This window comes from Gymnoscopelus microlampas, assembly GCF_963454915.1.
Source record: "Gymnoscopelus microlampas genome assembly, chromosome: 23".
Classification (NCBI taxonomy): domain Eukaryota; kingdom Metazoa; phylum Chordata; class Actinopteri; order Myctophiformes; family Myctophidae; genus Gymnoscopelus; species Gymnoscopelus microlampas.
In genome coordinates this window covers 32,123,383-32,148,947 of record NC_139960.1, presented here as the reverse complement: position 1 = coordinate 32,148,947, position 25,565 = coordinate 32,123,383, and the positions used below count along the sequence as shown (strand labels likewise).

The following is a 25,565-nucleotide window of genomic DNA, read 5'->3' as shown; positions in this document are numbered from 1 at the left end:
TAGCAGTGTACAGGAAATTAAACACGCGCACACACACTCACACTAGAGCCAGACCAAATTATTTACCTTTTTTGACGACATCGGTTTCGGCAGTTATGTGGCCGACGTGTCCTGATTTCTAACCACTTATGGTTGACCGGAGTCCCTCAGGGCTCTAAACTAGTTAGTGTCTTTTACGTTTTCGCTCAACATTAAATATCTTAGCAGAAATTAGCCGATCTACAAGCTCACAATGTAGGAGCATTGTGAGCTTGTAGATCTGCTGATTTGTGCTTAACCACTAGTCTAAGTGGTTAAAGCACTTTCAACCTGGCGTCCCTATCTTGGGAATGTCATTCTTGGTGAAAATGTTTAAATATCTAAATCCCCCCCGCCCAGCTTACACCACGTCGCGACTCATGAGCTTGTAGATCTTCTATTTTTGAACATTTTGAATAAGGCTTAAGTATTTAAATAAAGTAAACTGTAGTTAAATGTTCACAAATAGAAACTTCAAACTAGTTTACAGTAAGTAGAAAATGCTGCACTTTTTGGCCAAAATATCGGTCAAAATCGGTAATCGGGGGTCTGCGACAAAATCGGGATCGGCATCGAAATTCGGTCAGGCTCTAACACACACACACACACACACACACACAAACACACAATATAATAATATTGTACAAATTGTACAATACAGTAATTTATAGTACAAACACACCCGCAGGCTTCTTCAAGGTGAGATGGCGTTTTGATTGGAGGAGGTGGGGGCTTCTGGAGGGATGGGTGCTTCTGATTGGATGTCAGGGCTATCCATCAGAGCGAGCGGAGTGATCCCATTGGTCACAGCGGGTCTTTGTAGAATCCCAGCTTGGCCAAGGACATCTCTCTACGCAACTGCATGATCTCCCAGAACATCTGTTCAGCTACACACACACACACACACACACACACACACACACACACACACACACACACACACACACACACACACACACACACACACACACACACACACACACACACACACACACACACACACACACACACACACACACGCACAGTTTAACAATTCATTTATGTCCACACACAGGGAAAACATACAGGGACACAAATATTCTAGGAGGTGCAGTAAAGGTTACATTCACAAACTCATGGATATGTCCTACAACACGCATGTCACTCAGCACTCCATGGGCACAAGTAGCAGTGGCATCGCCATATATGGCAGGCAGGCACGCAGGCACGCACACACGCACGCACGCACGCACGCAGTAGAAATGATTCACGTTGGCTGGTATAGTTAACCAAGCCAGCAAGTTACGCTAGAGTGGCAAGGTCCTCAAAACTGTGGTTAACAGAACACAATAATAACACAATTATAATGGAGTATAATAATCTATGTAGGATTAATCACAGTTTGTCGTTTTATTTAATTTCCCCTTTTGTTTGTGTTTTTGTTAGCTTGTTTAATGGCCAGGTCCTTGTAGAGCTGCCAGGGCTGTGAGCCACACCTCAAGCGCTTGTAAGACCGCATGGTTACAAACAGTCTGTTTCCATAGGATAATGCCTGTCTATCTTTTTTTATCCCTTTATGCTTTAATCAAAGCACAGGCTGTAACCAGGGTTGTCATGTCCGCTTATTATAAGCGACTTTGGGCTTGTTTTTCCTGTAAATTCGCTTGCAAATATTGGTAGTTGCGGGTTGCGTTTTTTTGGGCTTGTTTTCTAAAGTGTGGCTGCTTATTTGGGCTTCCCTCCTATAATGCTGTTTAAACCAGTGGTTCTGAAACATTTTCATGTCAAGGACCGCCAAATTGATATGTATTTGTCCGCGGACCCCCATCTGAAAATATTTTGTGCCAGGGACCACCATACTAGATTTGTGTTGTCAAAAATATTCCAATATTCCATATTTTTCACGATTTTTGGGAAAATAGATGATCTACAAGCTTGTATGTATAGGTTCAAAGTGCTCATGTGGCCTATAGTCGCTTATTTTGTTTTCATAGACCTGTTTGCTTATTTCCCTTGCAAAATCTGGAAACACTGGCTGTAAACGGGAGGGAGCTACCTGTGGTACGTTCAGCTGTACGCACCACGTTCCCTGGGTGTGTGTGTGTGTGTGTGTGTGTGTGTGTGTGTGTGTGTGTGTGTGTGTGTCTCTTACCATCTTGTTGTTTGACCAGCCCTTGGTGAAGGTAGCGAATATAGGTGAAGAAATTACACACGGACGTAATCTGTCACACACACACACATACACACACACACACACACACACACACACACACACACACACACACACACACACACACACAATTACATCATTCTAATCAAAATTAATAACTACCATGCATTAAACTGTCTTTATTATTAGAATTTGTGTTATTATATATATTATTATAATTATGATCATTATTACACCTATGCAGTCAATACAGAGAGAGCTAAAGTTATATACTGTACTTGTATAAGTATGCTGTATAATTTACATACTACTTTATGCTAGTATATATGGGTAGGGTTGTCACGATTACAAATTTAAGTTGACGATGAATTGTCACACAAATAATTGCAATTAACGATTTAATTTTGTTTTTGGCATTGAACATGCAACACATGAATAGGCATTTCATTTTTGTTTGCCTTTTAGGCTTCGTAACAAAAAATTGCACAGGGCAGATATGACAAATAACTTAAATATACAAACACATATTTAATGATTTTATACTTGAAAAACAAAATTCAATGGCAGAAATGGCTGATCTCTAAGCTTGAAGATCTTTTTGGAAAATGTTTGAAAACATATGAACATTTTTCAACATGGTAACGATTATGAAGATTATACAAAGATAATTGCGATTATCTCAAATAATTGTGATTATGTAATAATTGTGACAGGCCTATAAGTGGTGTATGAGTGTGTCAGAGTATGTGTGTGTGTGTGTGTGTGTGTGTGTGTGTGTGTGTTGTGTGTGTGTGTGTGTGTGTGTGTGTGTGTGTGTGTGTGTACTTACTCTATATCTACAGTAGGGGGAGACATAGTAATAGTTGGATGAATCTCCAAACTTGATTCTGTGCTTACAGGTTTTAGTTTGTCCACTCAGAGCGCACTTCCTGTTTGACAGAAAAGAGGGAAAAGAAGGAGTTTACTCACCAATATTTTTTAACGAATTAAAAACAAATACAAATTAGTCTGATATGAAATCAGGAGAAAAAAAGAATTCCCATAGTTCAGAGCGATGCTCATTTTCTCCTTAAATCTTTTTAACAAATAAAAAATTATACATTTAGTAATTATTTCATAAACATGTATGAAATGTTATGAAATTCCTCTAGACCAGTGGTTCTCACCCTTTTCAGACCACGACACCCCAAAATAATCATATTTGAAGTGGGGATCCCTCCCCTCTCACCCTGATAAGCACTTGGAATTGTAGGAGTTGAGGCATTAGATTTAGTTCGACTCGGTTCCACAGATGAATATTGTGAAAATAGACTACAAGCTCACAATTTTTTAATATTATTTGTCAATTTAGCCAATGTTTGACCAGTCTTTTGTAGTATAGTGTGTTGATTAATTTTTATGCAGTAATGGTATTTTTTTTAGGTATTAAAAAAAGTCTTTAAAGTCCTTAAATTGTCACTTTACTGTCACCTGGGGACCCCCCCCAAAATGGTCACGACCCACAGGCTGAGAACCACAGCTATAGACAACGGGGGAAACATTTATTCCTCCAGGTCAATCAGGTCATTTTATTAGTTCTAGAGTCTAGCACACAGAACTTTCCAGAATACAAGTCTACAAAGTTCTGAGAAATATGGCCTACAGTGTTGTAGAACAATTATCCTAGAACAGGGGTCTTCAACTTTTTTTCAGGCCAAGGACCCCTTAGCTGAGAGAGAGATGAATGAGGGCTCGCCACTATATTGGATTCATGTTGAATGTGTATTTTCAGACATTCAATGACTTAAACCCTCAATACTTTGCAAACTTGACCTCTGGCTTGGTGCTTGGTTTGCTCCCCCCCCCCCCCCCTCTACACCAAACCTCTTCGACGAAAATAGCTGATCAACAAGCTCACAACGCGTCTGTGACACGTTGTGAGCTTGTGGATCGGCTATTTTTGGGTTAATGTTCCCCCAGGAATAGGGATGTGAGGGTTCAAGTGGTTAATGTAAAAATAAATAAAGTCCCTATCACACAAAGATTTGGTGGCCCCCCTGCAGTATCTCTGAGGACCCCCTTGCGGTCTCGGACCCCCTGTTGAAGACCCCTGTCCTAGAACAGAGAGCTACAACATTTTAGAAAACGAGTTCACACAGTGTTCTGGAAAACTGATCTATAACACTGTTGTAGAACACTGTTTCCCCAAACAGTGGGTCGGGACCCATGTTTGTGTCGTGGACAAATTTTTATGGGTCACAAGTTTTTTTTGTTCCCTACATTTAAAAATATATATTCTAGACAGAAAAACCCACAATATTTTCACAAATAAATAAGAAAACAACATTTAAGAAGTAGTGAAAATAGCAGATCTGCAAGCTCGCAACGCAAGCGCGTTGTGAGATTGTAGATTTGCTATTTTCCTGAGGGTCCCCAGTCCGCAGGTTGAGAAACCGTGTTCTAGATAGAACACAACTAACAGTAGAACAGCATTGATGAGGTTGCCATGAGGAAAAAGCTGCAGGTCATTCTGCAACATTATCAACAAATCTGTGGCACGTTTGGAAGGAAAGGAGTCGAGGAAAGGAAGGAAGCGATAGGAGAAGATATAAGAGAGGAATAGCAGACGTTAAGGAAGGAGGGACCGATGGAAAAAAGCAAAGGAAGATAGGAGGGAAGGAAAAAGGACGGAGCAACGGTTGATTAAAAAGCTATAAGTAATGAAGGAAGAAAGTGAGGATGTTAAGGAGATAAGGAAGGAATGAAGGGATGGATTAAGTCACTATTTCCTATTGGGTTGCTGATCAATATGTATGGGTCCCAAGTAAATATCCCCCTTTTTTCTGTTTTATACATAAAAAAATATATATGTATATATATATTTCAAAAGATTAGAAAAAGTCACAACTTCTCATCAATTAAAAATAAATCAAAACATTTTCAAAGCATTTAATTAATAAAATGAAAAAAATCTAATCATTTCCATTAAAAAAAGATAATAAAAAAGAAAGCTTAAGAAGTAGTGAAAATAGTAGATCCACAAGCAGTAGATCTGCTATTTTCACTAGTTTGGGTACTGGGCAAACGTCTATTTCTCATTTTGGGTCTTGCGCTAAAAAGCTTGGGAACCACTGGATTGACTCATTAGGACCTGAGGCCCGATTTTCTGAAAAATGTATGTTGCTATATCAGGAGGACCCCCAAAATTATATGTATTTGGCCGCCAACCCCCATCTCAAAATGCTTTGTTCCAGGGACCCCCAGAAGCAAAGATTTGAGTTAAAAAAATGTAAAAAATATATATTCAAAGATTTGCAATGGACAATTTTTCTAAATCTTTCAAAAATAACAGATGTACAAGCTCATAATGCATTCGTGCCACGTTATGAGCTTATAGATCTGCTATTTTTGATAGCCAAAGTATAAAATAATGCTTTTTAGCTAAAATCTAAAATGACAGAGATGCTTTCCTGGTCTTAATGTGTTAAGTGATGAAAAGAGTGATGAGTGAGAGCAGGTGGCAAGTAAGCTCCGCTGGATTTGAAGCCCAGGAAGTGATTCTTTTAAGCCTGCAGTTTGCAATAATGGCCCAGCATATGTCGCTATTTCACCTCCTGCAGGCTGCAGAGGCATTTTCACTCCATTCAATGAGGCTTTGGCCGGACTTTACACTTGATTTCATTACCGTAGTAAACATTTTCATGAATACTTTTTGTTTGTGCGTTTAGTAAATTATGTTCCCATTCATTTTAAAATGAATGATAAAGTAGGGTACGTTTCTAGGGCTTCTAATGGCTCTAACGAGTGAAGACCCGCCCTCGCTGCGGTTGCAGCCAATAGCAGTTGTTTCCGGTTGCTTTTCAGAGACCGGAAGTTCCAAGATGGCGGATTTGAATTCGCAGATAAAGTGGCTTCAAAATGCGTCTGTAGAAACCAATGGGTGACGTCACTGTTCCCTTCGTCCATTTTTTTTTGTCTATGAGTGAGAGAGAGAGAGAGACAGAGAGACAGAGAGAGAGAGAGAGAGAGAGAGAGAGAGAGAGAGAGAGAGAGAGAGAGAGAGAGAGAGAGAGAGAAAGGATAGACGACTTACGTGACAAGCTCAGCCCATCGAGCACTGGAGGAATGGAGAAAAAGGAGGGAAGAAAGAAAGAAAAAGAAAGACAGCCGGTGATGGAGAGATGACCATGAACGAGTGAAGCCAGGAGGACAAAAACATCTGAGGGGACAGGAAAGAAAGAGAGAGACAGAGAGAGGAGAGCAATAGTAATATTCTGTGTGTGTGTGTGTGTGTGTGTGTGTGTGTGTGTGTGTGTGTGTGTGTGTGTGTGTGTGTGTGTGTGTGTGTGTGTGTGTGTGTGTGTGTGTGTGTGTGTGTGTGTGTGTGTGTGTGTGATATCTCATTGTACCTCAGTACATCTCATCATATCTCATTACATCTCATATGACAATAGAAAGTACCGGCACAGTCATTTGATTACTTTGATTTGAAGAGAAATGATTCCATGAGTACCCCCACAACTATGGACCCCTGGTGGTACCCGGAACCCCACTTTGAGAACCACACCTGGTCAAGTGATCTCCTTATTCAGCATTAAAACAGAGCTCTGAGGAAAATTTCCCTCTGTGTGTGTGTGTGTGTGTGTGTGTGTGTGTGTGTGTGTGTGTGTGTGTGTGTGTGTGTGCGTGTTGTATGGACATACTTTGGTCCTCCACACTCCACAGCCGAGGCCTTAACAACCGGTAGGGGCTGGAATCCAACTGGCTCAACACTCAATGTGTTCCTCTCTACAGCTTCTAGAATGATTGATCCCAACTACACACACACACACACACACACACACACACACACACACACACACACACACACACACACACACACACACACACACACACACACACACACACACACACGGAATAAAGCAGTATATTTTACAATCAAACAAATTAAGAGGAAGGGAAGAGAAGAATAACTGGTGAAAGAGTTTGTCCCTTACAGTGGAATGTGTGTTCCATGTATGAATCATATTCCCCATCATACGAAGAAAACTAACACAACAGCTTACAGATTTTTGTCTCTGCCAGGAGTGGTGTGGTCGAGACTACTATATGTATTCGCCCCCCTGTCCGCCCTTGTGAGTGTGTGTGTGTTCGTCCGTCCGTCTGTGAACACCTTATCTCCGGCACCGTTGCACCAATCAGCGTTAACCTTGTCTTGCCATAATTGTTACAATGTAGGCAGTGATAGAATAAAGGTTGTGTTCTGTGCAGACTTCAATAGAATAATTACAGCGTGCGTGTCATGTTGTTACATTGGCCATTGACTGAGCCTAGAGAAAGAAAGTCAGCTGGGTTTCTACACAATCACAGCCGGCAACGTGTTGCGCTCGTGCACGAACACACACACACACACACACACACACGACAGCGACCCCACACACTCACGCACGCGAGCGAGCTGGCGTTATATTGTACACAACTAGATGGCTTGGCAGAATCCAGTTACCATTAACTCATTCAGTGGTCTTAAGGACACACACACACACACACACACACACACACACACACACACACACACACACACACACACTCGTACCTCAGTCTTGCTAAAGGTGAGACAGGGGTGAATGTCCTCTCTGTAGATTCTGTCCAGGAAAGGACAACTTCTGTCTATTGTGGGGTCCTCCTTCCACAGTTTGAACTCACTGAACAACTGACTGTCTACCTGCACAGAGCGAAAGACAGACAGACAGACAGAGAGAGAGAGAGAGAGAGACAGACAGACAGACAGACAGACAGACAGACAGACAGACAGACAGACAGACAGACAGACAGACAGACAGACAGACAGACAGACAGACAGAGACAGAGAGAAGGAAAGTATACAGATCAAGTTTACAGTGAGAGGGAGTGGGGGCATTTAAAAAGGGAGACTAGTGGCTATTTCAGCTTATGCTGCTCTTTATGCCAACTCAGCAGACATCTAAAAGGATCAGTTTGAAAGGGAAGATGTTTTGGGGGAAAGATTTAAATTTGTTGTTGCTTTTTATCCCCCATTTTAACGTTATGCCAATTGATTCCCCACACACATTTGTGTGTGTTTCTGTGTTGTCACTGCTGTTGTATGCTACTGTATCCTACTTACTCACCTGTACCAGTGAGGAGCCCCCCCCCCCCCCCTTCGGCCCTTCATCCAACACTCCCTGCTGACAGGTGCCACCCCGGCCCGTATGAGTAACAGTGACAATTATCACCCCTTCCTCAAACACGGTGCCAATTGTGTTCGTGCAGACAGTAGACACTCGCAGCCGGATGCACCACAGCTTTTCGATTTTTGCGTTGGTTATTCAAAAATAGCAGATCTACAAGCTCACAGCGCGTCACTTCGTGCCACGCTGCGAGCTTGTACATCTGCTATTTTTGAAAAGTCTTGAAAGTGTGAGAACTACTGATTTAGAAGGCAATTGTAGAATCGGCCTCAGGTCTTAATGGCATGGTGGTTAAATGCCATCATTTTAGTTTTCTTGGCACTGAGCTTAAGGCAGATCTTCCTGCGCTCCATTTCTACTGCCAGTAGCAGTAGTTCCCTTTCTCTCTGAAGGTCTTGCTGACACTTTGCTTGGGAGCTGTGTGGCTCCTGGTTGCGAGAAGGAGGCCAGGGTATCGCCCTGTGGGACGCCCGCGAGGATCTTGAACTCTTTAGTCTTACCATCTACCTCCATCTCTTTGATAGATGTATTTTATTTATATATAGTGTGTGTGTGTGTGTGTGTGTGTGTGTGTGTGTGTGTGTGTGTGTGTGTGTGTGTGTGTGTGTGTGTGTGTGTGTGTGTGTGTGTGTGTGTCATATTACCCATATGCCACTCATCACATCACATCATATTACCCATATTGCTTGTGATATTGATACACTGCCCACATTTATATTTATATTCAGGGTTTGATTTAGGAAAAAAACAAAGGGAGTCATTTTCTAGACCTATACAGTATACTTTGTCTTACAACAAATAGCAAACATTTTGTTATGAGCTTTTTTTTAAATTTCTCTTCAAATTTTGAGTAGCCAATTATTAGTTACTCCTTTTTCTCCCCAATTTACTCATTATACCAATAGATTCCTCCCCACACACATCTCCGTTATCACTGCTGTTGTATCCTGCTGACTCACCTGCCAGTGAGGAGCCCCCACCAGGAGGACGTAGAGCCTTCGTCCTACTCCTCCCGCCCAACACTCCCCGCTGACAGGTGCCGCCCCAGCCCGCAGGAGTACGTGCAGTGACCAACAACACCCTCCCCGCCCGGCTTCCCTCCCCCAAATACGGGCCAATTGTGTTTGTGTAGACGCCCGACAAAGCCGGATGCACCACGGTGGATTCGAACCCACAACCTCCGTGGTGGTGGACAGGGACTTTACCACTGCGCCCGACCGAGCGCCTGTTGTTGTTATGTCCTTTTAGATCAGTGGAATATATACACACATTATAAAATCTATTTTATTTTGTAAATACATTACAACATTGGTTCTCAAAGTGGGGTCCGGGGACGCCCAGGGGTCCTTGAGGGAGTTCCAGGGGGTACCCAGCTAAATGATAGATTAGGCACCAAATGGACCCTTATGGGTCTGTAACTCTGAGAGTGTACAAATGGAACCAAATGGACCCTAACGGGTCCATTTGGTTCCATTTGTACACTCTCAGAGTTAAATTGACATAGATTTTACAATATAAATTGCGGTCCAAGTGATGCCATTAAATGGGGGTCTGTAGCCTAATGCATATCAAACTGGGGGTCCTTGAAATTAAAATGGTTGAGAATCACTGCTAGAGCCGTAAAAAATCTTCTCTTATGGGGGTCCCTGGCATATCTTTTCAAATGGGGGTCCGCGGGCTAATAAGTGTCAATTTGGGGGTCCTTGACATGAAAAAGTTTGAGAACCACTGCATTACAATGTGTTTTGTGTGTGTGTGTGTGTGTGTGTGTGTGTGTGTGTGTGTGTGTGTGTGTGTGTGTGTGTGTGTGCTTATTTCCCTCGCAAAATCTGGAAACACTGGCTGTAAACGGGAGGGAGCTACCTGTGGTACGTTCAGCTGTACGCACCACGTTCCCTGGGTGTGTGTGTGTGTGTGTGTGTGTGTGTGTGTGTGTGTGTGTGTGTGTGTGTGTGTGTGTGTGTGTGTGTGTGTGTGTGTGTGTGTGTGTGTGGCGTACCTCTCTACAGTCTCGTACTATGGGTTCCGTGGCGGAGGGGTCTGGCTGTGAACCCGCTACAGCTGACGATGTGCTTTTGTTCCGGCCGTGACCTTTCCTGAACGGGGCCTTCATCACGGATGCCCCTGGTAGCTCGGACACAGGGGAGCCAGGCGAGGACAGCACCAATGTCTTCAATGCCGTCACCTCCGCCTGGAGGACGTCAATCTGATGGACGGACACAGAGACAAGACATCAGTGGTGTAAAGTAACTAAGCACATTTACTCAAGTACTGTACTTAAGTACAATTTTGAGGTACTTTTATTACACCACGTTTTATTACTTTTATTTTGAGTATTTCCAATTCTCAGCACTTTTACTTCTACTCCACTACATCTCAGAGGAAAATATTGTACTTTTACTCCACTACAATTGTATGAAAACTTTAGTTAATAGTTACTTTGTAGATTTTGATTATTATTACAAAAAAATACATCTACTTCAGCCCTATATACAGTACATTGCGGCCATTTGAAAATAGCGATGCGACACATTGTGATAATCAACAACATCAGTAAACAAAGGTTTCAGGTTTTCAATGTATTTTTGTTCTGTGGAATCTTCTTTCTTCTTCTTTTGGCAAATTCACATCGGGGTCTCCACAGCCGTTCAACCGTTTCAATCTGACTCTGTTTTCTGCGTCTTCCTCTGTCACTCCAGCCACCTGCATGTCGTCTCTCACCGCATCCATAATATACCTCCTCTTTTGGCCTTCCTCTTGGCAGCTCCATCTTCCTTCTCCCAATGAAACCCCTCCTCAGCTCTCCTCTGCACATGTCCAAAAAACATCTCAACCTCGCCTCTCTTGTCTTATCCCCTACAAATCGTCTAACCTGGGCAGATCCTCAAATGTAGTCATTTTTTTTCCTTCCCCCTAAATTTTTATCCCACGATTTGTAACCCTATTTTTTACACCCAGTGCCAATTGTCTATGTCTATGTAATACTACCTTTCCTTTGCCAACCTAGGGAGGCCAGGGAACAAGCTCATGCCTCCTTCAATGCATGAGAGCCAACTGACCTTCTTGTCACCTGACAGGGGGGAGTTTCCCTGGTTGGACGTAGCGCGTGGAAGGAACAGGTTATTCCAACCAGTTCCTTTCCCCTCCATCAGGCGCCCCGGCTGGCCAGGGGGAGGCAGTACCAGGATTACTGCATGTTTTTGTGAGGGTACCTACCCTAGGAGACACGGGGAGAACATGCAAACTCCACACAGAAAGGCCCTTTCGCCAACCCCACCTAGGGTATGGCACTGATGGCACTGATGACGCAGAGGAGAGAACACGCCCCCAGCGCCCACAGCGTCCCCTGCGGGAATCGAACCCAGGACCTTCTAGCTGTGAGGCGACAGCGCTACCGACTGCGCCACCTGGCACCCTTAATGTAGTAATTTCTGATCTTGTCCTGGTTACTCCTAATGAGGATCGTAGCATCCTCAATTCTGCCACCTCTAGCTCCGCCTCCTGTCTTTTGGTCAGTACCACCGTTTCCAAGCCGTACATCGTGGCTGGTTTCACTACCGTCCGTCATCTTTTTGATCTGTGGAATGATTGGTCCTATAGGCACGGCACGGCAGCCGATTCCATGATACACATTAGGGCTGCAACCATCGATTATTTTCAATCATTCTATCAATGACTTCTTCGATTAATCGAATAACCGAAAAGCGTGCCGTTTTAATATTTTCAATTTTCATTTATACATTAACCACTTAAGCCCTATTTTATATACTTTGTCGCACAGAGAAAACCGCCTGCAGTGAATGTATTGATAAGAAAGGCTGGATCAATGCAGTATTGTGAAAAATGTCATCACACTCAGCTGTATCGATTTCTTTGCACAACACTGGGGTGATTAGTAGTTTGTGTGTGTGTGTGCGTGCGTGTGCGTGTTTCACCTTGCCCAGTGCTTCCTTCAGCTGTTTCTCAGCGTTGGCCTGTTTCACGTTTGCCTCTCTGACCATCTTATGCGCCTCCTATAACACGCACACAGTACGGTAAGCACCAAAGCAATACACAAAATACACAGATATAGTACACACTAAAGGAATAAACAAACACACACACACACACTCATGGACTGGCATACCCGAAAATCTTCGGCACTATCGGCAGCTTTTCCGATACTGGTATCGGTATCGGAACAACTCTACTCAGTACAGTATGCACCAAAGAAATACACACAGTACACAGATACAGCACACACCAAAGGAATGCCTCATGGATGGATGAGTGTTTCGGCTGCGCTGGAAAAAACGGCGGGCATCAGGAATGCTGAACGCGATGCCCGGGCGCTGAGAAGAGGAGCGCACCGGTCTTTACCATACGAATGCATGGCAGACTGCCGCTGCTAAGTCAAAAGCAGTGTTGCCAGATTTTGCGAGAGAAATAAGCAACCAGGTATAGGACAAAACAAGCAAGAACTTTAAACCTATATAGTGTATACGTTGGCTATTTGAAAATAGCTGATCTACAAGCTTACGATGCGCCACATCTGCTGATTTAAAAAAATCTTGAAATAAAGTGGAATATGTGGAATCTTTTTAAACAAAACATTTTCAGATGGGGGGGGGGGGGGGGGGGTAGGGACAAATACATATTCATTTGAGGGTCCATGGTATGAACATATTTGAGAACCACTGGTTTAAATAATAATCCAAACATTTAGAAGCAAGCCCAAATAAGCAGCTACACTTAAGAAACAAGCCCAAACGCAACCACCAATAATTTACAAGCGACTTTAAAGATAAACAAGCCCAAAGTCGCAACACTGGTCAAAAGGTGTTCTCAGCTGATACGGCGCCTAACAAAGTTTTGATGTAACCTCCGTTACGCAATTAACGTAAGTAATAGTAGTTAGAAGTAGTAGCAGTAGTAGTAGGAGCAGTAGCAGCAGCAGCAGCAGTAGTAGTACCTGGAACAGTGATGCGGTCAGGTCTTCTAACTCCTGCTCTAGCTGGACTCTGACTTTAGACAGTTTCTCACACTCCTCATCCTTCAATAATAACTCCTTACAGTACAAGCACACGCACACGCACACACACACACACACACACACACACACACACACACACACACAACACATGCGTGCATGCGTACACACACACAGAAGCATGGACATATGCACAATGGGGAAAAAAACAACAGAAAATATAAATAAATTCAAGGTGAAGAAATGAAATCATAAAAATTAAACATGACATGTTCTGAAAACAAACCAACAATATGACCATCAAGGAACATTTTTATTTAGTCTTTTTGATCAACGTTTTTGAGTGGTGCCAACCACTCCTACTTTTGACTTTGTCCGTCCGTCCGTATGTCCGTCCGTCCGTCCGTCCGTCCGTCCGTCCGTCCGTCCGTATGTCCGTCCGCATGATTGGTCAAGCAGTTGCTGATTGCAACACAAGGATGCAACCAGTTACACTTTCAAAGGCACCACTCTCTTCACACTGGGTGTGATTTTTTTTTTAACGTTTGTCATCTGTAATACTGTACCAGTCATAGCAATGCCACCGGCAAGGTTGCCAACTTTCAGCGATTGGTTGGAGGGAGTTATGCAGAACACATATTGTGATTATGTAAACGTTAACCACGTCATTTATACCAATTAGCGTGGTTTTATTCGAGATTAAATGGTAAATGGACTGCATTTCGTTATTTATGAAATAAGAAGGTGGGTAAGCGACTTGTACGTTTTTTTATGTATTTTTATACTTTTTATGACAAGAAACGCAGAAACGTTACTGTAATATAAATAGCATATATCTAATAAACAGCTGGTATATAGCTGTTATAATAATAGAATAGTAATATAGAATAAATAACATTTTCTAATTAACACGACAATATCATCTTATAGTACCTGTTCAATTTCCAGTCTTTTATGTGTAATTTAAAGGTTTTCTGAAACCTCTATTCCAAATTTGCCCCAACCCGGTCTCTTTATAGAACCATTATTATGATTATCAGCAGGAGAATTAATATGCATGATAAATCATATTTCATCAATTGTAATGAAAATAATTTAAAAAAGATGTAAATGTCAAAATAAATGACAAAAAAAAAGAAACGATATTAAATTATTTCAACATAAATCTGAAAATAATGTTAACATTGCTTAATGGGTAGTGATTATCAATAGCAGAAACACACACACGCACACACACTCACAAAAGTGCAAACATGCATTTTTGGCTGGGGTCTCTGCTACTAGGTGTGTGTGTGTGTGTGTGTGTGTGTGTGTGTGTGTGTGTGTGTGTGTGTGTGTGTGTGTGTTTCTCTATACTTGTGAGGGCAAAATATTCCCACAATGTTTTTTTTGTTTTGTTTTTAGAAACTTCCCTGGTCCTCACATTTCAAAATATATATTTCGACTTAAAACAGAAAATCAACTTTATTAGGAAAAACACTAGGGCTAGACTATGACATAAAATCAATAAAAACAGTGGAACGGTGAGACACGGGGGTCTGCAGTTAGCTAGGCGAAGCCATATTGAAGAGGTGGGTTTTGAGAGCATTTTTGACGGGTTTGGAGGTTGGGGGGCTTCTCTGAGTATTGGGGAGTGCATTCCACAGGGTTGGGGCAGCAAAAGGAAAAGCCCTATCGCCCCAGGTACGGTACATTGCGGACCTAAAACGTTGATGCCCTCACAAGTATAGTAGTAACGTGTGTGCGTGTGCGTTACCCTCTGGGCCTTCTCCAGCTCCTCCCGAAGTCTCTCGTATCCTCTCTCCTTGACCTCCATGACCGAGGGACTCCTCAGATGAGACAAACTGTCGATCAAACCACCTGGCTCCTCCCCCTCCTCTCCAGGCAGGAGATTGGCCCCGCCCTCTGCTGCCGCAGGCTCCACTTCCAGGCCTGGGACACTGTTGGGGAGCAGGAAGTGGGAAATACGAGTAAGAATACCAACTTTTTCAACCATTTAAACCCTATAATAATGATTTAACCAGGGACCCGAAGGATATACAAGGCCCCCCTCCTTTGTTTTATCCCTCTACACGAAATATCTTGGCTGAAAACACGACAACAGCTTGTAGATCTGCTATGTTTTCCCCGCAATAGGGATGCTAGGGTTAATGTGGTTAATTACATTCACCTGGCGTGCTTGTAATTGTAGCTGTGCAGTCAGAGACTAGTTACACCTGGGGGTGCATGGCAGAAAGCTTGATTAGCCAGATAACTGGATCTGAAACTGACCTGGGGCCTGTACTACAAAGTAGTAGAGCCTGGCCCATGCCAAGATGGTGAATCCTAAGCAAGTAGGTCGGAGAGGCTTATCGTCTTGACCCTGCACTGCCAGACAGCGCCGCTTTGGCTTAGAAGGGAAAAGGGAGAAGGGAAAGGCGAGGGCAGATGCTGAAACCTACAACAAGCTCTTGGTGTCTTGTCACCAGGGGAGCAGGTATGGGTAACTGACGCAAAGTCAGCTGGGACCGTGCTCCAGAACCACTCCCCACCGAGAGCCTACTTGGTGGATCTACCTCAGGGGGTGGTGAGACGAAATCATCAGCACCCATGATACCTCTGCCCTCACCAACAAGTGACGGAGGTTCCCTGTCACAGCAACGACCACCAGAGCCAGCTCCTGAGCAGTAATTAAAACTGACAGACTTAACATAACTGCAAAAAGTCACATTGAGAACTGACCCCCCCCCCCCCCCCCCCAAAAAACAAAAAACAAATGTGATTATTATTGATCTGTGAAAAGAAAAGTTGTTTGTTAGTATACAGTGTTATATTGAAAAGTTGAAGTGACGTATGGTTATGGGAAGTTTTTAATATTGGGGAAATTGTTAGTATTTTGTAAGTATTGTAAGTATTGCTAAGGATAATAACTAAATAATTACTCAAGTGCTTACGTTAATATTTTTCTTCCCGACAGGAAAAAAACCTGCCAGTCTACCCTACCCTGGTCTCTGGAAAGGGGAGATGTGCTCATATCTTATTTTGTGTGTAACTATAGCAACCAGGATGTGTTATAGAGGCATGGTGGATGTGACGTCACTTACTATGCACAGAACAGTACTCCGTTTGATTCACGTTATTCTTAGTATTTGGGAAATACGACAGGCATCAGCCAAGAACGCAGAGTCTATCCCCGTTTCAATGTGCTAGCTAGACCCCAGGGAGATGGATTGCTGAGGTGGAGCGCAACACATACCATCAGCTGGCCAGTACTTACCGCACAACTTGCCACACCCAAGTTGAAAACCACTGCTCCGTTTTGTCTTATTCTATTCTCCTCACCTTCCATTGTGTCGTGGGGTGGAGTAGACGGGTTGTGTGGGCAGCTGGTCAGCTCTCAGCGTGGTGTGGGGGGATGGCGGGGGGGCGCCCAGGGAAGAGGTGCGGTACAGCGCAGTGGGGGGTGCAGTCTGACGGGTGGGGGGGCGATGGTCTGCTTGGTTCTGAGAGAAAAATCACATTGGCAAACAATGATCAATTTCCAGATTTCAGTTCTTTCCTTTACCAAGCATAGAGTTAGCCCATTAAGTGTGTCATTTTTAGATTTGAGCTAAAAAGCATTATTTTACACTTTGGGCTATTCAAAAATAGCAGATCTACAAGCTCATAGCGCGGCACCGAGTGCCGCGCTATGAGCTTGTAGATCTGCTATTTTTGAAAAATTGTGAAAATGTGTGCAAATCTTTGAATATATATATATTTTTAAAGCGAACATTTTTAACTCAAATCTTTGCTTCTGGGGGTCCCTGGAACAAAACATTTTGATGGGGGTCCGCGGCCAAATACATATAATTTTGGGGGTCCTTGACATGAAAAATTGAGCACCACTGATATAGAAACATACGTTTTTCAGAATACTGTTGAGATTTAGGAGACATGTAGAATCGGCTTCAGGTCTCAATGGGTTAGAGTAGGTGGTTTTGTGTGGTAGTTTATCTGTAGATCAGGTACCCGTAGGTTACCTGCAGGTCAGGTTTGGTAGTTTAGCTGTAGGTTAGTTTAGCTGTAGGTTGGGTGTGGTAGTTAGTGGTAGTTTAGCTGTAGGTCGGGTGGTAGTTAGGTGGTAGTTTACCTGTAGGTCGGGTGTAGTGGGTGAAGCCAGGTTGACTTCATGGAATCCTTCCAGAGGTTCAGTGCTCTGACTGCTGTTAGCCATAGCAGCTGTAGTAGCTCATCATACACTCTGTATAGACACAGTGAATGCCATTATTATTGTAATAATCATTCTAAAAACACTTCTAAACAATACTGCAAAAATGGTAATATGATGATGGAATGGTATGGTATTGAAATCTTATGTCCATTTAGCATGGGTATGACTATCAAATGACAATGAATGGCTAAGAGTTATTTGGTTCATGCTGTCAGCTTACTTGGTTAAGTATATATGTTACAGTTAAATATAACTGACCATGGTTGTGGCTGATCCAGGTACACAACAGTCTGACAGCCAGTCAGCAAGACCACTCACATCTGAGAGAGAGAGAGAGAGAGAGAGAGATTTTCAGTCTGTTATATACCTCACTGATAGTAAAACGGTTGTGAAAACAGGTGTGTGTGTGTGTGTGTGTAAGCATTGTGCCAACAACACAGATGGTCAGGTAGTACAGAAACAACACACCCACAATAACCTCTCTCTCTCTCACTCGTCCATCTTTCACTGATTCTCGCCCCTTCTGTTTTAATGCGAGAACTTCTGAGAACTCAGATTACTCTTTGACTTACTTAGAATCCAGGGTTGACTCAAGATAATGAACGAGGATTCAAAACGGTGTTATTTCCATACACACTACACAGCACACACTGTTGTCCTTGACAGACCTCATCTATCAACCTGCCATTTTTTTCAAAATATCCGATCTACAAGCTCCAACGTGTCATGTGTGTTGCTGCGCAGCACAGCACTGTGGTATAAAATAAGGCTTAGGTCATGGGTCAACAGGGGGGTCCTCAGAATTACTACAAAAGGGCCGCCAAATCTTTTTGTGATAGGAATGTTTTTATTTGTATTAACCACTTGAACCCTAAGATCCCTATTCTGGGGGGAGACCAAGAACAGAGCCAAATGTCAAGTTTACCAAGTTTTGAGGTGGTTAAATGTCTGAAAATACATATTAACATGAATCCAGCATATTAATAGAGAAGATAATGTGTAAACAAACAAACAAACATACATTTAAACAACACTGATGATAGTGCTGTCAAACAAGTCAATGAAGCCATCAATGAAAAAGTTGAATCTGCAACACTATTATACAATATATGTAGTGGGGGGTCCCCGCTTCATCTAGGGGTCCTCCTCTGCCTGGAAAAAACGTTGAAGACCCCCGCTGTAAGTCTCTGTTCTGCCTGATCTAGGATCAGATCATTGTCCTACTGTTGCACACTGTACATCTGTGTTCAACAGAGTCAGATAACTGTCAGCATCCCACCTGTCAGCTACTTCACCCAACCAATCAGTGGCCTCCCTGTCTGTCTCCATGGAGACCCGAGGTAACCCTACACCCGGAGGGATTGTGGGTAGGTATCGGGTTACATCCAGCTGCCTCCATAAAGCCTCATTCCCTAATATAACTAAACCATTTCTCTGCCTCCTGTGGCGATAGAGAGATATTCGAGGTATTACATTAGAAATGCTGCAGCAGCACGACAGCCATAAGATATGCAAAATTATTATTACGTGATCACTATGATCATTAATATTAAGGCCTTGGCCATTGACAATGGGTGGACCGCTACTTTGTCTCATTGGTGGGCAATGGACACTCAGAAACCTGCCTACCAATGACATCATGGATGTGGATTCCAAGCTAATAGAAGCCACAGCCTTTCTCTTCCTGGAAAGAGAGCATGCTGAAATAGAAGCCATTGTTAGTGCATTAATAAAAAAATACATTTAACAAAAAAGTTTGAAATCTTATCTGAAATGACCAACCCTGCCTACCGATGATGTCACTGGTACGCAGGTTTCTGAACTGTCCACAGTCCTCCTCTGAGACACAGCGTGAATAGCAGGGGCGTCACTACCGTCACGCAGACAATGCGGTTGCGTTGGGGCCCATGACGTTAGGGGCCCCTCCTCACCCAGAAAAATAAATAAATAAATAAAATTATATATAAAAAAAAAAAAAAAAGAATTAAAAAATAAACCTGGGTGGGTCCCTTAACATTGTAATTGTTAACCAAGGTTGATTTTATGTCGCAACATAATATCTCAAATTCGGACCATGACCGTTATATAGATGTTTGACTTTTATAGACGTGTTTTTCCTTCATTCAGTAGTGTTTGGTCGGTTACAAAACCGTTGTTTATGTACCCGAAATCCGTCACAAACCCGTGAAAAAAGTATCAGAAACCACTAATAACCGCAAAATGTTCACGCGCGCGTGCATGCGCGTTCATGAGGCCCGCTGTGACCACCTCGCGTCGTGTCGGGGCCTACTGTTGCCTCGTTACGCGACTGGTGAATAGCCAGAAATGGTGCCATATTATAATGAGCAGTAATGACGACCAATTATGAGGTTGAAAATGTGTGAAGTGCTCCTTTACAACTGTCTAATAAGCTGGTGTGACGCTTCAGGAAGGATCAGTTCCACCGTCTAGTCTACTGGCTGAGCCTCATCTTCTCTCTGTCTGTGGACCGTTATTATACTATTAGTTGTTGTAGCTGTTCAGTTCACCTGTGTGTGTGTGTGTGTGTGTGTGTGTGTGTGTGTGTGTGTGTGTGTGTGTGTGTGTGTGTGTGTGTGTGTGTGTGTGTGTGTGTGTGTGTGTGTGTGTGTGTGTGTGTGTGTGTGTGTGTGTGTGTGCGAGCGTGTGTGTATGCGTGCGTGCATGCGTGCCAACAACACAGATGGTCAGGTAGTACAGAGACAACACCCACAATAACCTGCTCCCCCCTTTCTCTCTCTCTCTCTCAAATGGCAGACCAATGCATCGCAATGCGACACGTTCTGAGCTTGTAGATCTGCAATTTTTTGGCAAAGAGATTTGGTGTAGACGGAAAAAAACGGTCCAAGTACAGAGCCAACTCACTCAGGTCCAGTTTACTCAGTCTAGAGGGTTTCAAGACTTGGTTAAAGGGGAGTTTTTTTGTTCATGGGGGAATCGTTGGGATTTATTATATGACCTGCTCTATATGCTTTCATCACATTATTATTATTTATTGTTATTATTATTAAAGTGCCATGACATAACTTTTGTTGTGATTTGGCTTGTATCATAAATAACATTGGCACGACAAAATCTTCATTCCTTCACCATCAAATACACTTTTTGAAAGACATATAAAGAGAGAGAAAAGTAGAGATAGGGATGGTAAAATTAGACAGAAAGAGACAAGCACAGTGCACGTTCCTGCGCGCGCACACACACACATTGATATGCATTGTTAGACAGTCAGCTGCTTTTCTATCCTATGACTAACACGATGATGACCAGGGATAGAGTGAGTGCGTGCGTGTTTATTATCACCAGTACAAAAACTCTATACTAGTATCTATAGCAGGGGACTTACACATTATCTTCTCTATTAATATAGACCCACGTGGTCTATCAGATGGGTGGGCCACGTGCATTTTCAGAGCATGTTCAATCAATCCATTGTGTTCTGGCTTGGGTCAATGGATCTATCGTACTTAGTATACTTTAAATTCCTATTTATCGGTATCACAAAGAAAACTTTTTTTTGTCAAGCTTTTAAAGAAAAATCACACCCTGTGTGAAGGTAGCGGCGCCTTTGAATACATTATGTCATCGATATGTGTTTATAATGTGTTTATAGCCATGTGTCATGTGAAGCTTGACCAATCACTTTGTTGACGGGTCTGACCAATCAGAGCGTCGACGACAGATAAAGTTAAATTGAGGATCTAACTTTAAATAACTTACCTAGAAGGAGACTTTAGCCAAATAAAAATATATACAAAAAAAAACATGAGGAAATAAAATATAAACCTTGACATCATAGTGATGTCATGAATAGTCCCCTTGCCTGACAAATCACAACCTTGACGGGCCTGACCAATCAGAACCTTGACGGGCCTGACCAATCAGAACCTTAACGGACTCTTGGATTCTCGATCGTCTCTATCAAACCATTCTGTCATAACGGATGACTGGGTCCCGAACTCAGACTTTCTATACATTCACCCTTCATCTGTTCTTGTATCTTTCTCTTTCTATTCGTCATATTAACTTTAAATAACTTACCTAGACGGAGACTTTAGCCAAATGAATAATAAGATGAAGTCATTGTCATCGTTTATATAGACATCGAATTCTATATTCATGACATCATAGTGATGTCATGAATAGTGACCAATCACAACTTTGGCGCACCTGACCAATCAGAACGTTGACGCACCTGACCAATCAGAACGTTGACGCACCTGACCAATCAGAACGTTGGCGCACCTGACCAATCAGAACGTTGACGCAAAAGCCAGGCATAGAGGGCTAATATCCGCTCTATACCTAAAGGTATAGAGCGGCTAGCGCCGCTAAAAAGTAGTAAATACCGTCTCTTTTTTTTTACATTATCATCACTCAAATCTTTTTCCAGTTATTTGGTGGCCCACTTGCAATATCCTCAGGGCCAGGTTGAGAATCAGTGAGTTAGAGAGATGCAGGGCACACTAGGGAGGAAAACCAGGTCATCTTTATTCATGAGTTGACCACTGCTGTCCTACAAAAAGGAAAAATTGCACTCTTGACAGGGAGGGCCCCCATGAAACTACAGGCTACACTGGTGTTCGTGACATGATCACGGTGCTATCGTCACGGTGCTATGCTATCCTTACTATATTTAGTCTAGATTTGACCAGCTAGTATCTGGAATTATATGGCAAACAGATAACTATAAGCTTTCATTTACCAAACAATAACCTAATCTTAATGTCTTTTACTGGTTATAAAGGTTATATATATATATATAATAATAATACAAATAATAATATTAATAATATTTTTTATTTTCTTGCAAATCTCAAAGTGCTAGGTTATATCTTTTCAGTTTGATCTTACCGTACAGCCATCTTCTCTATGTGGTTTAAAGGCATATTAGTATGTAACTTTGCCCAATGTTTACATATCAGTAAAAACACACTTTCTTATCATGTACTAACTCACTCACTGCTATCATAAAACAATATATAAATTTTTTATCCATCATTTCCCTCAGCAGTTACCAGCCACTGTGATGGTGTTTAGCTGCAGAAATACATTGCGTTCTTGCTGTATTGTGGCTTTTTCAATGTTTATTTTGTTTTATTGTGTATCATGGAGCACCCCAACCTAGGTTTTGGAATATTTGGTGAAAACTGTGACAAAAATGTGACAAATCTTGAATATTTGAACACAAATGAAGAAATGATGCATGGGGGGTATATATATAATGATATTTTCAGTTGGGTGCCCGTGGTCAATTGCATATTAATGTGGGGGTCCTTGACATGATGATGAAATAGTGTAACAACCACTGAGTTATAGTGAGTCAGTCAGGCTACCCATGCAATAACACAGATATATGGTCCTATTAAAAAAAAATGGTCATGGTGACATACAGTAATGACAAAGGTCACCATTCACACCTACACCATTTCATTGTGTTCGTGCTCAAGAAAAGCTGCTCCTTACCCTCAAGTTTCCTAGGGCATGGTGGGCAATGGCATCACAATTTACTTCAGTAAAAGTACAAAACTATGGTATCAAAATGTACTTAAAGTACCAAAAGTAGAAAGTACTCATTATGCAGAATGTCCCACGTCACAGTTTTCAAATGTATAAAGATCTTTCGAAAATAGTAGATCTACAAGCTCCCAATGAGTCGCATCACAACATGAGCTTGTAGATCGGCTATTTTCAAATGGCCTAAATGTATATGGGGCTGAAGTGGTTAATGTATGTTTTGTAATAATAATCAAAATCTACAAAGTAACTAGTAACTAAAGTGTTCATCATTGTTGTGAAAGTATCATATTTGCCTCTGAGATAGTGGAGCAGTATAAGTAAAAGTATTGCAAATTTGAAATTAACACAGGTAAAGTACAAATACCTCATATAATACTTGAGTATAATATGTACTTAGTTACTTTCCACCACTGCATTTAAATTACACTCGCAGACGGCTAACATTACAGTTAAGCTAACTCAGCTTTTAATTTAACCTTATTATTACACTATCATGTGATAGAAACCATAATAATGCGTTCAGTCAGTGTGGTGACTTCATTCGTATTTAAATGAAGCGTTTTGTGACGTGACACTTGGACATGACAGATGAATGGGACCAGCGTTAGCATGTCAGCTAATAGTGGGCAGAGATGACAGTTGTCACACGCAAACTGGTGGCCCGTGGAACTCGGTCTCCGGCGGGGCTTTAAGCAACGACTCGTTCGTTAAACGGCGACTTCCGGAGTCCAAGAATTCAACAAGTCACCAATGTCGGTGTAACACCACGCACACAGCTAGACAGCTGCTTTCTGGTGATTGGTCTGCTAAATCAAGCTATACGGCTAATTCATATTTTGAACATGCATATTGTATTGTACTGTGTGTGTGTGTGTGTGTGTGTGTGTGTGTGTGTGTGTGTGTGTGTGTGTGTGTGTGTGTGTGTGTGTGTGTGTGTGTGTGTGTGTGTGTGTGTGTGTCACAAATAACGTCATAGCTGTCAACTCACCTGTGTGTGCGGGGCTGTGTGATTATCAGCTCAGAGGATGTTTAATGGAGGTTTTAATTGTCTTCGGGTAAAAGCACAATGATGCAACGTTCCACAGGAACACATAGAAGCAGGATCCTGTCTGCAGCTTATATTCCAACAGCAACCATGACACTGATGCTGCGTTCACAACCTGGGAAACACCACCGACGCACAGTTAGATGGGGCGTTCACAAGCTGGGAAAGAACGTCAATAAGAAATGGTGCGTTCAAGCACTGCCCACAAACCTGGGAAAACAGCACCGATACACCACCGTCAGATGGTGCGTTCATAAATCTGGGAAAGAACAGTGGTGGAAAAAGTACTACATTTTTTAAACTTAAGTAAAAGTATCAAAACAGTCTGTTACAAGTAAAAGTCAGGTAGGCCTAATGAAAATGTACTATTACTATATAAATGCACCATTTACCATTTACTTAAAGTACCAAAAGTATACTCATTATGCAGAATGTCCTGTTTCACAAGTTATCATTATGTCTAAAATGTACAAAAAATATTTAGAAAATATCCAAAGTTTAAATAGGGCTTAAGTGGTTAATGTATGTTTTGTAATAATAGTCAAACTCTACAAAGTAACTAGTAACTAAAGTTTTCAAATAATTGTAGTGGAGTAAAAAGTACAATATTTGCCTCTGAGATGAGTGGAGTAGAAGTAAAAGTATTGAAAATTGGAAATACTCCAGTAAACTAACCTCAATACCTCAAATGTTTACTTAAGTAAAGTACTTGAGTAAATGTAGTTACTTTACACCACAGGGAAAGAACACCAATTCATAATAAAATGGTGCATTCATGTGCTTTGATTGATTGATTGAATACTTTATTAACAGTTTGCAAATAGTACAGCGGTACCATTATGCAATGATGCTAAAAGGATAACACAAGAAGCCCCAAGGGCTTGTTTTCCCATTCTGGTCCTGTGTATTCAATTCATCAAACATTTAAAGATATATAATAATATAAAGTATATTATATAATACAAGACATCATCAACACACTGCCCACAAGCTGAGAAACAACAAGAATACACCATCGAATGGTGCATTCATAATGCCCACAAACCTGAGAAACAACACCAATACAACCCAAGGTAATTAAAAAGAAGGTATAGTCATCTACGTCATTTTCGCTATCCAGCAATTCCAGCCAGCAGATTTGTCATACTGGAAGGCAAACAGCCATGGAATACATTGATTGGAGTCAATGAGAGCCAGCTGTGGACCAGCTTATGAACAAACACAATTTCTAAATGATTGAGACCTTAATAAAATACTCTGTCAGGAAAATAAAAGACGACATATCACAAAAAAAAAATCTGCTGTGTTGCTGTTCGATGTGTAGACTGTTTACGTTTATTGAGGTATCTAGGGAGCACAAAGTACGCTTTTGAAAGTGCCAAAGTATCGCAAGACTGACCATCATTGACTGCCTGACAACCAAATCTTGCGATACTGCCGAGCCAGAAACGATAAATGACGCTGTT

General features: G+C 42.0%; 1 protein-coding gene across 2 annotated transcripts in view; it reads right to left on the bottom strand.

The window, feature by feature from the left end:
• rab3ip (RAB3A interacting protein (rabin3)) overlaps window positions 1-24,228 on the bottom strand; it is a 26,381-nt gene extending 2,153 nt beyond the window's left edge. Inside the window, exons 1-13 of one of the 2 annotated variants that reach the window (XM_084049843.1) lie at window positions 24,043-24,228; window positions 17,775-17,836; window positions 17,436-17,546; window positions 16,646-16,806; window positions 15,081-15,264; window positions 13,307-13,402; window positions 12,291-12,368; window positions 10,355-10,561; window positions 7,743-7,871; window positions 6,850-6,962; window positions 2,997-3,096; window positions 2,150-2,219; window positions 1-905 (exon numbers count right to left, since the gene is read on the bottom strand). The exon at window positions 1-905 is cut by the window's left edge and continues 2,153 nt beyond it. In XM_084049843.1, the coding sequence (XP_083905969.1) occupies window positions 823-905; window positions 2,150-2,219; window positions 2,997-3,096; window positions 6,850-6,962; window positions 7,743-7,871; window positions 10,355-10,561; window positions 12,291-12,368; window positions 13,307-13,402; window positions 15,081-15,264; window positions 16,646-16,806; window positions 17,436-17,519 (1,305 nt within the window). In that variant the 5' untranslated portion in view covers window positions 17,520-17,546; window positions 17,775-17,836; window positions 24,043-24,228 and the 3' untranslated portion in view covers window positions 1-822. The remainder of the gene's footprint in view (window positions 906-2,149; window positions 2,220-2,996; window positions 3,097-6,849; window positions 6,963-7,742; window positions 7,872-10,354; window positions 10,562-12,290; window positions 12,369-13,306; window positions 13,403-15,080; window positions 15,265-16,645; window positions 16,807-17,435; window positions 17,547-17,774; window positions 17,837-24,042) is intronic. The other variant, XM_084049844.1, reaches the window with a different exon arrangement.
• Window positions 24,229-25,565: the final 1,337 nt, after the last annotated feature.